Here is a 12,386-nt window from a genome sequence, read left to right as displayed (position 1 = left end):
CCTCTCCTCATTGTCTCCCCGCCGTTCTCCTTCATTTTCCCCCTCCTCCTCTTGGCTGGTTCTCTCCCTCATTACCTATTGCCCTTTCTTGTCTCCACGGTTATATTCTTTTTCCTTTTATAGGGCTTGATGTTGAACCCCTGCACTTCTTTCGTATGAAGTAAAATGTGTCTGCAGTAAGGTTCAATAACGAATTTTACTGAATCTGAAACCAGTATCAGATAAGCTTTTCAAATACTTATCCTGTCGAATCCCTTATCAAATGTATTTAAGTTTCTAAGTAACTGTAGTTATAAATAAACTAATTTGGAGAATCGGCTGATCTGTAATCAGCTTTTTTGATACGTCGGCAGCACATCTCATACACATCTCACACAGCTCATATTTATCATGAACTAATGATTAAAGTTAGATTTTTTCACAAGAGAGGAAACACACAATCCACTCGTGATCATAGAGTAGGGTAGCAGAGAAGAGTTTCTTCCTCCAACAGTCTTTAGCTGTGTGCACACACCGGTATGAAGAGAGCACTATAATGTTTTAGAAAAGTAAGAAAAAACAATTGGAAGACATCTGCTGCGGCTCTGGGAAATAAATGAGGAGGTTGTTTCATATTTTATGGCATTTTATAGAATAAACAATTCGTTCATTAATTGCGAAAAGAATCAGCAGGTTAATCATTAATGGAAGCAATTATTACTTGCATCCCCACGCTGAACATTTACCCAAGTTCATCTTCACGTGTTGTTGTTTATATCATGAGTTTAACAATTTAGAAAAATTTAATTTAGGATGCGTTTTTTTGTGTTTAGACAAAAAAAAATGTAAGTTCAGAATACTTCTTGTATTGAATGGGAAAAAAGATTTTTATAGCTAAACATGTTTATATTCCTCAAACATTTAATATATGTATATGATCAGTTAATATCAGCTGACTCAGTTAGTGTGAGAGGCAAGAATATCAAAAAATGTCCAAAAACACGGAGCCCTACTCCGTTTTTATTTCCACATTCTCATACTACCAGTCTACTGGTAGTATGAGGAGAAATCCACTGCCAAAGAAGACGTAGTGAGAATCGAATTAGCAACTGTGACAATGGCGTGAAGAAGAGTGACTAATGCTTCACTGATACCAAACCCATTGATTAATCAGTGTGCAAAATCTACTGCCATCTGATCTGCATTCCCAAAATGTTTCATATTGTTGTATCTTGTTCTCTCTCTTTCCATCCATCCCACTCCCCACATACTGACACACACACACACACACACACACACACACACACACACACACACACACACACATCCGTTATGTATCTCTAACTATAGTCAGACTCAAGGCGACTGACATTACTGGCATCGCATGGATCATTCGCTGGTGCAGCTGCTTTTTCAGAGCTCGCGCTGTTCAGTCCTTTGGCCTTGCGCTGCCTCTCCCACCCCTCCCTCCCTCTCTCTCTTTTTCTCTCGCTCGCTCACTCACTCGTTGCCCCCCCCACTCCCACCCTCTTCCTCCCCTGTCCTCTCGCTGAGCTCTTCCAGAGGATGACTTCACGCTCTGGAAGAGGGCAGCAGCAGCAGCAAAGAATATGGTAGCTACGCTACGTTAGCATCTAAGATCTCTTCCCAGCAGTGTGGCTCACAACCAGCCAGGCTCCCCAGCTGGAGAGCAGAGAGAGAAAAGAGGAGGAGGCTGCGAGAAAGAATTTGGGGGGAGGAAGTGAGAAGATTTGAGAGGAGGAGGAGGAAGAAGCGACAGGGAGAGGGAGGTTGAAAGTTTGATTGCTTCAGCGATGGGGCTGTGCGCTGGCATAGTGTGTGGGGCTGGTGAAGAAGCGCTCACTCTGGATTTAAGAGGATGACAGTTCAAGGGACGGGAGAAGAAGAAGAAAGAGGGAAAAAAGCTTGAACTGGCTGAGAAGACAGAGAGCCAGCTCACAGGAGGAAGGCAGTTGAGCTCCAGACGTCCACATAGTACCGTCAGTGGATACACATGTTGCTGAAAGGCTGTGATGACTCGCAGTGCTATTACTGCTGCTACCTTGCTGTGTGTGTGTGTGTGTGTCTGTCTGTCTGTGTGCACAATTGGAACCAACAATGCCTCTTCTCTTGTTGGAGTGTGACAGCTCAGCACGGACAAAACCCAAAATCCCACAACTGAGCAGCAGCTCTTGACTGAGATGAGACTGAGTCGACCAGATCTTGTCCAAAAGGAGCCAGATCTTTGCTCTCCGGGTTCGATTGAGGCGGTCTGTGGGCTCTCAGGAGCTCAGTGATTGTTTTGTTTGAGACCAGGGTCACAGTGTCTGAAGACAGACGTGTTGAAAATCATTTCGCCATTTGCTACGCCTCAGCTTGCTGGGGAGTGGGTTACACCAGTGAGTATTAATCCTGCTGGGTATCAGCTGATGTGTGTTTTGAATGTGATGACAGGAGGAGGAGGAGGAGGAGGAAGGTTCACCTTCTCAGTCTTGGCCTACAACTTGTCTGTTTCAAAGAAAGACTAATTGCAGTGCAGGTTGACTTACGTTGTCATTGACACAAAAAAAAAAGTATCACCAAAGCATCAGGGCGAAATCAAAATGTGTAGATTAAATTTCCTTCTCACGCTATATTTAGAGGATGTGAATTGAATCAGTGTTTCTCCTCTAAGAAATGTAATGTGAACACGAGACAAATCCCTGCTCATCTCAGGTTATCTGCACACCTTGAAAAGTCTTAAAAAGCATTGAATGCAGCTCCCTCAAATAAACACCTTAGGAGTTCTTCAAAATTTCCTTCTTGCCATAGACGGTAACGTCATGTGTAACTGTAGATTGTATGTTTGTATGTGGTTGTGGTCAGAGGTTGTAGGTGTAGGAGTGGAGTTTCGGTCAACATCGTCAGCAAACACTTTCACTATTATTTTGTATTATTATTGTTATATAGTTGGGAATTATTGAGTCAGAGCGAGCTCTTCTGTCATTCTTCGACTGGTATGACTGAAAACTGTATTAACCTACATGCTGTGTAGCTTTAATAAGGTAAATTGAATGTGCTGCAGTTGTTTTTAGTAGTTGTTAGAAGCAAAGAGCACAGGTTGCTCATTCACGATAAGGAAGATTTCCACAGTTGATCACTAAGAGTACGCCGAGACTTAAATGATTAAGGTTAATTTCTAAGATCTGCACAGCTGTTAATGTTGTTATGCTGAGTGTTACATGCAGTAAAGGAAGACTTTTGTTTTTTGATTCATTGACTTTTTTTTTTCCTTTTTTTTTTTTTTTTTTTTTAAAGGTAATTTGAGTTTAATTTGCGAGTCTTAAGCGTGTGCATTTTACAGACTTAAAGATCTCTACGACGAACTGCTTGAACTTGTCAACGAGGTTTTACAGTAATTTTGAATTTTTTTTTTTTTTTGGTGAATCTGCAGCTGAACTTTAAACAAATCGACACTGATTTATTTGTCCAAAGTTTAGACATAAACACAAAATGATATTCCTAAAAGTGAATTCAAATTCAGAATCAATAATTCACATGTTAAAAACACAAAATATAAATTGATAAAAAACAAGGATTTTGACGTTTGAAAAATGCTACAAGAAGCCGAGCTGAAGATATTTCCGTACACAACAAACACACAGGGAAGCGCAGGAGACCGGTTTAAATGACGTTCCTGTCAAGTGAGCTCAAGTGTCGTTGCTGAATAGGTTGTTGCTTTGTTGGTAATCCTGACCTCTGACCTCCCTGTGGAGCCATCATAGATCCTTTTGTTAGACCACACACGGCAAAGACGTAACTATTTAAAAAATAAATAAAAAATAAAAAACCTCACTCGATGATTGTGTTTATTCTTCTGTAATTTCCTTTCAGCTGGTGTTAGCATCATTTTAATATGAGCATTTAAAGGCGTTTAAAGCTGCTGCTGTTGTCTTTTGTGTCAGTCTCTCTGGGTGGGAATCTCAGCGAGATGCCTTGCAGCCGTGCAGGTACTCAGCCGTGGAAGGTTTCAGACGCTCACTTGAAGCACATTACTGGCTCGCTGTAGCTTTTCCTCCTTATTAAAGAGAAATAGGGCGGGTTGAAGAAAGCTCAGATTTTTTCTTTTTCTTTTTCTTTTTCCATCCTTGTTGTCTCTCTTCGTGTAGCAGGTGGGCAAGAAGACAAAACTGAAACGATCCATGCTTTTTCAGTCAGTTGTTGAGAGTGACATAGTGCAGGGGTTTTCCACATATATCCATTCGTCTGTTCTTTTTCCCAGTGCGCTTTTTTTCCAGCTATGTTCAGATATCCAAGTACTTCGGCTTTTACTCGATTAGATTCCCTCTTGCATACTTTGTAAACACAAAACTAAAGAACACAAAATGAAACGCTTCAAACTTCTTCACCTCTCCTCTTCAGGTACACAGGAAGATTCGGGAGGACTCGGACATGGCCCAGGACTCCCTGCAGTGCCTGGCCCAGCTGGCCTCCATGCACGGGCCCATCTTTCCTGACGAGAGCGCCCAGGTGTCCTACCTGGCTCATCTGGTGGAGGGTCTGCTGAGCATGATCAACGGGTAGGTGTCACCAACGTACTGTCTGCCACTAGTTTTTAAGTCTGAATCTGGTTCCTAGACTGAATCTGAAACCTTTTGAGTCACTTTTAAAGTCATGTGTTTGTTTGTTGGGGAATGAAGACTGTTAGTTAAAAAAATACAGTTTTTATTTCCCTCAACAAAACAAATTTCGTCTAACAAAAAATACTAATTACAACCAATTACCAGACAGGTATGACACTGACACTAATAGAAGCTACAGTAATTAACTATTACACCTAAACCATTGAGACTTTAATTTGCTGAGAGGTTGTGGGGATTTCACCACACACCACAGTCTCTGCTCTGTGACATTCATTAACCCGGTTGTCACTTCTTTTTTTGAAGAAGAAGAAACAACCAAATTAAGGAAACAAAAGCTTAAAGCAGGAACCTGTTTGATTTAAAATGTAAATCCCCTCAATAGAACATATTCCATTTTTGTTCCAGTTGATACCTTCCAGTCATTTCCACCACACTGACAGGTGAGGCTTAAGAAACAACAGATGGGACTAATTCAAACCTGCCAATTGAAAGTGGCTCCCACAGGGAAACAGGGGCCATTATACACCCACTGTGCTACACTAAATTAGCTTTGCTTTTGCTGTGCTGGGATTTATTGAAAAATATATATTTTTTTAAATCATTTGAATGAAAATGAGTCTTTTAATGAGGTGTACTATTGACGTTAATGCTTAAATCTAAAGGAATCGTACAGGAGTTGTAGACTTAAATCTTTCAGGCAGCTCAGATGTGGATTGTGTGAAAAATGTGCAACTGTTTTGTAAATTTAATCTAAATGTAATGCTTTTTTAAAACCTCGGCTGTCCATCTCAGCTACAACATGAACTGCAGTAGCATCCAAAAACACAGGATCAGTGAGCACAGCTGATTTTACATTATCCTTGGCGACAGTCTCGGTAGGTTTTATCTTCCTCCGGTATCTCAAGGATTTCATGTTTCTTAAATTATAAAACTCAACAAGTGATGGAGGCCAACAAGTGTGACTCACACTGTGCCATTTCTACTTTATTTACGGGAAGTAATTGCTTGTTGAGTCTGTTTTTTTTTTTTGTTTTTTGTTTTTTTAAGGTCTCTGATTCTAGCATCTGCACACTCTATGGGAAACTGTCCGGGGAGGGAAGAGTTTGTCTTCCAGTTCAGTAACAAATGGAGTTAACCAGGAACTTATGTTTCCCAGGGGCCTCTAAAAGCAGATTTATGTGAAAGTGGATCAAATCATGCACTTATTTTTCTCACAGAGACATTGTTTATAACCAGAGAGGGGGAAAAAATAAACACGAGCAGCCATTTAAACGCTGGTAAATACTGAGTGTGGTTCTGTTTTAAGTGTTATCAGTTCTACCATCGTTTAGTAGCTCTCCTCTCATCTAATATAGCGCTGCCTGACCCTGATGATGAAACTGATGTGGACCGTTTCCAGTTCCAACTGGAAGCTCTGCAGGATTTTATGAATCTGAATCCATTTGAAACCCATTCAGAATAACTCAAGTTTAAAACTATATTTCTGTTCAAATAACTTATCATTTAGTGGCGTGGAAGCCATCTGGTATCGTTAGCAATGTTGCAAAACAATCAGCATGACTCATTTGGAGTCACAATTGACTTTTTTTGCATCAGTGTGATGATTTGCTGTAGTAGCCGTTCTCATCTGCTTCCTTTATTCATGATTTTCCAGAATATTTACTATGTGGTGATACACATTGATATGACATTAAAGTTACATATAATTTACATATACCATGAATCCATGCTGTAAACTGTTAAGTATTATGATAAAACGGTTTATATATAGAGCATATTTAAAAACAAAATGTACAGCAAAGGACTCTTACTGAGAAGCTAAGAACATAAATAGATGATTCAAATTAAAAGATAGAAAATGGTACGCACAAATGTAAGAAGCTGAAGTAGGAAATTAAACTTTATTTTTATAGCATCTTTCTACATGAGACGTCAGAGTTCTTCACAGTAAAAGACGAAAGCAAAACTTAAAATACAGACACATAAAAACACAATACAAAAGGCACAAATAATGCAAAATTTGCGAAATTTTATATTATTATTGTACATTACAATTATGATGTAATTTAAATAATTTTAAATAATGAAAACGAAAACCACACAATATTTTTTTCCAAGATATTCTGATAAAGGGAGAAAAAAAAACTGATAAACAAATATCACATGATTATAGGTTGAAACCTGGACATCAGAGTTTTCTGCGTGATCAGCCTCAGTCCAAGATTTGAGGCTCTGGTCGAAATGTATTTTTAACTGGTGATATTGTGAAAGTGGCTGGTGAATTTTGGCCGGCGTACAAAAAAGAAAAAGTTAGCTCATGCCCTCGTTTCAGTATTACTGCGTCTTCATTACTCATAAAGCAACAGATGCATCAAAATGCCAATAGGGTTTCCACTAGAATAAATTGCGTGTACTCCAGTGTTCAGCTCAATTTATTTTGCTGAAAATCCCTTTACTAAGCAGGACTGAACCTGGGTGTTCTGAGCAAAGGAAATAAAGGGTTTTCATCCCTAAAGCTCAGCTCAGAGCCAATTTTCCTTTATATTTTTTTCAGCGTTTTCCTACCGTAGCTGTTCCCTGTCACATTGTACAGAGGTGACATTTTGGACTCGTGAGTGTAGAGTCTGTAATCAGCTTTGTTACCAAAGTGACTTTTATCTTTAGATTAAATAAGACCACATGAAACAAATAGGAAACCGTGAGGCTCTAAATATGATCCATTGTATTTGTTAACCAGATTCTTCTAAGCTACGCTCAAGGGCGTTCATAACTGACATGGTTGTACTGGCACTGTGTTTGAACTGGTGTGGGCAGATGTGTGGCATTAAAGAAGCCATACGGCGGCCTCCTCAGTCTGTGATTCATGTGTTGCCTTCTTGTTAGCAGGGGTCATGTGAAGAAATAGAGCTTGTGATCTCGTTCTGAGAAACATTACGAGTTGTGTTAGCCTGTGGCGGGTCTCACAGGCAGGCGGGCTGTTTGGAGGCTATTGATTGTTTCTGTGTGGTGCAGGGAATCAGAGTGTGTTTTGGGTTTCAGGAAGATGCATTAGAAGAGATTACTGCTCTGTTTTTAGCAGCAGGATGAGGCAGCAGTTACCTAGAGGTTAAGAAAAAGGCTGAATTTTAGGCTGTAAGAGATGACAGATCGAGTCCTATACCTGCTTAGAAAACATGAAAAGGGAAAAGTAGTACAAAGCATTTTTCCACAGTTGTTCTGTTGTTTTTTCCACCTCCTCTATAGTATACTATATTAATCATTTAGTCTATAAAATGTCTAAAAGTCCAAGGTGTCTTCAAGTATCTTGTTTGGTTCAACCAAGCGTCCAAAACCCAGTGATGCTCAGTTTAATATGATATAGCACCGAGAGAAAGTAGACCCAGACATTGAAGTAGCTATAACCAGACGAGAGTTTTTGCTATGAAAAACAAGATGAAGATAAATCGATTATCAATGAATTGTTTCTACAGTTGATTCTGTTGCCTCTACAGAAGAATATGTGACTTCAACCTAAAAGCCTGCTGAGAAAACAAGGGTGAATTTAACCTTATACAGGCGTCATACAGCACCAGTCATTGTTTAGTTCTTTCCCTCAAATGTTTTGGGTCGGTTCATCTCTTCATGGAGTGATTTTAATGCAGATTTTATTAGAACTTGACTCAGCCTATGCGTGATGTGATGAGATCATCTTTCCATTACTGTGATCTCATGTTTTATCTTCTTGGTTTTGACCTGTGACTCTGTCTGACCTTTAAGACTCTGCTAGCATAGCGCTTCATAAACATGGTGTCAACTCTTTACTGCAGTCATTTCAAACTCTCCAATAACATTAGGTGCATCTTTATAATACCCAGGCTGATTCAACCTTGGATTTTGACCTTGCATGTTTTTTTTTTAATGAGTCCCTTTTTTATTAATTCAATTTGAGATGAAAACTGTAGAAATTAAATCTTTTCAATAAGCCTAATTCATTGCTTCTTTTTTGATGATTCCAAATTGGACCTTTCTGAATAGTCACTTATATTAAAGTGGAAGTAAGCACATTTTCCCTAAGAAAATATGCCCCATTCATACTAAATAGAAAAGCTGTCAAATGCAAGAGCACAAAATGAAATGCTGTCATCCACAGCTAAAGGAGCTAATGCTGAAATATAATTTAGCCATTAAAACTGATCGATAAAATTATTTTTGACACATTAAACAGTTTTTATAAGTGCATAATTCTCAAGGCTCTTGACTTACAAATGCTCCTGAATCTGACGACGACGGGAATTTTCCGTATTTACTCTGAGCAGATCAAGTTACGTGGAGCTGTATAGTGAGTTTCAGCTGGACACAGTTAGCAACGAGGTGGTGAACAAAATGGAGCATTTAGCAGCTAAAGAGCCAGATATAAGCTAAAAGACCAAAATTAGGATTAAAGAAAGTAAATATTAGACTTATATACGCCAAGTGGACACGAACACGATTTCAAATGGATCACAATGTTGCTGCGTAACTGTAAAATGTGTAAATAAGCAACTGTTATCAACTTAAAATGTGAGGATGTCACTTAAAATGTCACTTGTCCCCCTTCAGGTTTAACACGCAGCTCGCCACCAACGTTAGACATTAATATTTGGCTGAATGTAGGTGGTGACGTCGGGTGACCAAAATTCAATGTCAAGACAATACCAAACGAATACTGACGTCAGCTGAGCAACGGAAATCCAGCGTCTTCCAAATGTCTCATGACATAAAATTCATTCGAGTCGTGTGCAAAACTAAACGTCTTTTTCAAACGTCACAATGTCAGTTAGTTTAACGTCTGTCCAGCGTTGGATTCCAACGACTTTCTGACGTTACATTGACTTCCGGTGCGTGCTAGGAAGGGAGCTGTATTTGTAAGTAGTCTGCCTGAATCAAATAAAGCTAGCACAGTTAGCTGACCGTGCTAGTTTAGATCCTAGGATTTAGATCAGCAGCGGATGGATCAAAGAATAAATAAAAACAAACCTGACCAGACATTTAATATCAAACATTAAAGTTACCAATACTTGATGCTACAGACACATTTGAGTTTTGATACTTGTACTTTTGTCAATGTCTAAGCTCTATTATAGCTGTTGAAAAACATGCGTTAGTTGAGGTTTCTATCAGAAATGTTGGTGTTTATGGGAACTGTGTGTGTGAATGTGAGAGACTGAGATGATTTTTCTAGGGCCAATAAGTACAGTAGAAGTATTTCATGTTCATTTGTGGGCGTGTCTGTAGTCAGCGTGGTTCTGATCTGAATTAAGGGGCCAGACTCTCATGTATAAATAACTGAGACACACATACACATTTCAATGTGCACACCAGCTCACTGTTGGACCACGTGAGTCAGTGAGTAGGGGTCTCCCCCCTCTCTCTATCCCTCTCTCGTCTCTCACGTGCTCCCACTCACTCCCTCTCTCTTCCCTCCTCTCCTGCTCTGTCTGTAATCACCTATTCTTGGAGCTTTTTTCCAATTGCCTCATCGGAAAACCATGCGGAGAGGGATGGCCGATCTACAGTGATTGAACAGTTCTGCTCACAATTTAACTCCATCTGATAGGGGTTAGCTAGGCCTCACACACAATGTTCCTCTCTAACTCGGACTGACTGGAGAGGTGTGTCAGTTCAAATATACAAATTCAGGATTAAGACTTTTCCTACTTAGGTGCAGCAAAGACGAGAAAAGAAAAAAAATATACAAAACTTCAGAGGTGATTTTTCTTTTCGTGCAGGGGTTAAAAGACAACTTAACTAAGCAGGAATGTAGAAAATGTATTGAAGCAGCTGCTGAGACTGTTGAGCAGGTTTACAGTATATGCATTGTATAAGAACCAAAGCATGTTCGGTTTAGCTTCCGGCTGAATGGAGAGGCTGATAATTCAACATCCTGATGCTGTCAGTGGAGTCTTAGTTTATCAAAGATGTATCAGCATCAGTTTATATGTCAACTTATTACAACAAGTCAAGAAAGATATGTCTGAGGTCATTTAGAAACCATGTCTTTAATGTCCTGCTGGATACATACAAAACAGTCAGCTCAGTATCATATTTTTTTAACTCTCAAATACCAGTATCACTAACTTCAAACTAGACAGAATTAAGAATAAAATTACAATTCTTCTTCAATTTCTAATGCTGTTGCCCACGTGAAGGTCTTTTGTCGTGAACAGCGTGATGGGTGTGGTCACATGAGATATTTGTGTGGTCTCGGTGAGCAATTTTCTGGTAGCTTTTGTGGCCTTGATAGCTTAATTGCAGGATAATGTATTTTGTGGTGAGGTGGTGTGGAGTATAGAGACAGATTGTATGTAAGTATGTTGGGAATTGGAAAATTCCACACATTTCTGGATAAATTCCAGGCCTTTTCCAGCCGTGTGCTATGTCCTTGATTCCATCTGTCACACATTGAATTTTGACATTTGTTTTTGGTTCTGCCCGCTCAGTGTTATCATGTGGTGTAACACAGTCCAAACATTTGTCGATGCATCTTTTCCGATAAATTCAGAGCGCTGACATGTTTCAGATACAGAGGAATTGTTCAGAAAGAGATTTAACAGAGAATTTTAATGGAAGTCTGGGTTAATACGATTCTGCGGGCAGCTATACGTTTGAATCTTCATCGTTACTCTTATGGCGTGTTAAAATAAGAAATGTTACAAGCCGAAGTGTGACACTTGAAACATTTATAGCCACGATACTGACAAGACTCTGTGGATGACCGTGGTGGTCAGTGGGTAATTCGGACTAAAATAAACCAACAACTATTGGATGAATTGCCATTAAATCTTGTACAGACATTCATGGGCTCCAGGGAAAAAGGAGTACTGACTTTGCTGATCACCTGATTTATTTATTTTTCTCTCTCTCTCTCTATCGCTACCATGAGGTCAAAATTTCAATTTGTATTGGTTTTATTATCAAATAAAACTCTTAGTCTTGTCAAACAATATTTGACGCCTGATAAAATGCTGTTAACTTTGAGCCTTGACTTGTTTAAGAACACGGCTGCCTTACTTCTTCCTGTGATCCTTCAGTTTTCTCTTCACATTGATCGTACAGGCACCGTGGTTAGATTTGTCCAGATGGTGTAGAAGTCAGATTAAAAGCCACTTTCATATCTATTTTTAAAACTCATCAAACATGTGAAGAAAACATGATTTTTCTTTTCAGCGTGTCCAGATCTGTCACTTCGTGCTTCATGGTATGATCTTATGATAAAACAAGAAACGTAATTACAGCCATTCTCTCTTCCACCTCTTACTCTGTGTGCTGCACTATGAGGCAGAAATACCATAGAAATAACCTCAGATGCAGCTGTGGAAAACTGTTCAGGGGTCAAGTTGCCCACGGGTTTTGGTTAAGGATCAATTTTCATGCCTGTTTCCAAACCTCAGTCACCAGCGGGTAAACTGGAAAGTGACCCCAGTTTAGCCTCTGCCTCACCCTAGAGAGTGGAAACTGTCCTTCCTCAGGCCAAACCACGGGTTTGGATTAAATTGGAAAAGAAGAAGTATGAACTTTCTTAGCTTTCTCTGTCAAGAGAAGGAAGTTGCTTTTTTTGGGGCGGGGGGGGTTTACTGATGGCAGAGGATTACTAGAATTCACATCATCACTGTTTTATTAACACAGTAGATATTGTAATGTGTTTTCCTTTGGCTGCTGTTTTTTTCTTTAATCGTTTCATTGATTCAAACCGGAGTCTACTGTATAAAGTATTTGGAGCTCTGTTCATTAACACCAGGATAAAGAATCTTTCAGATCTTTTCTTTT

The 12,386-nt window shown here is 39.4% G+C and overlaps 1 protein-coding gene across 1 annotated transcript in view; it reads left to right on the top strand.

The window, feature by feature from the left end:
- The window catches only part of xpo4 (exportin 4), a 57,342-nt gene that overhangs the window by 28,346 nt on the left and 16,610 nt on the right, over window positions 1–12,386 (top strand). The window contains exon 8 of the mRNA XM_056389154.1: window positions 4,381–4,538. Coding sequence (XP_056245129.1) covers window positions 4,381–4,538 — 158 coding nt within the window. The remainder of the gene's footprint in view (window positions 1–4,380; window positions 4,539–12,386) is intronic.

The sequence above is a fragment of the Seriola aureovittata genome, chromosome 11, assembly GCF_021018895.1.
Source record: "Seriola aureovittata isolate HTS-2021-v1 ecotype China chromosome 11, ASM2101889v1, whole genome shotgun sequence".
In the NCBI taxonomy this organism is placed as follows: domain Eukaryota; kingdom Metazoa; phylum Chordata; class Actinopteri; order Carangiformes; family Carangidae; genus Seriola; species Seriola aureovittata.
Note: the sequence above shows the minus strand (reverse complement) of the source record. Positions and strands in the feature narration are given on the sequence as shown.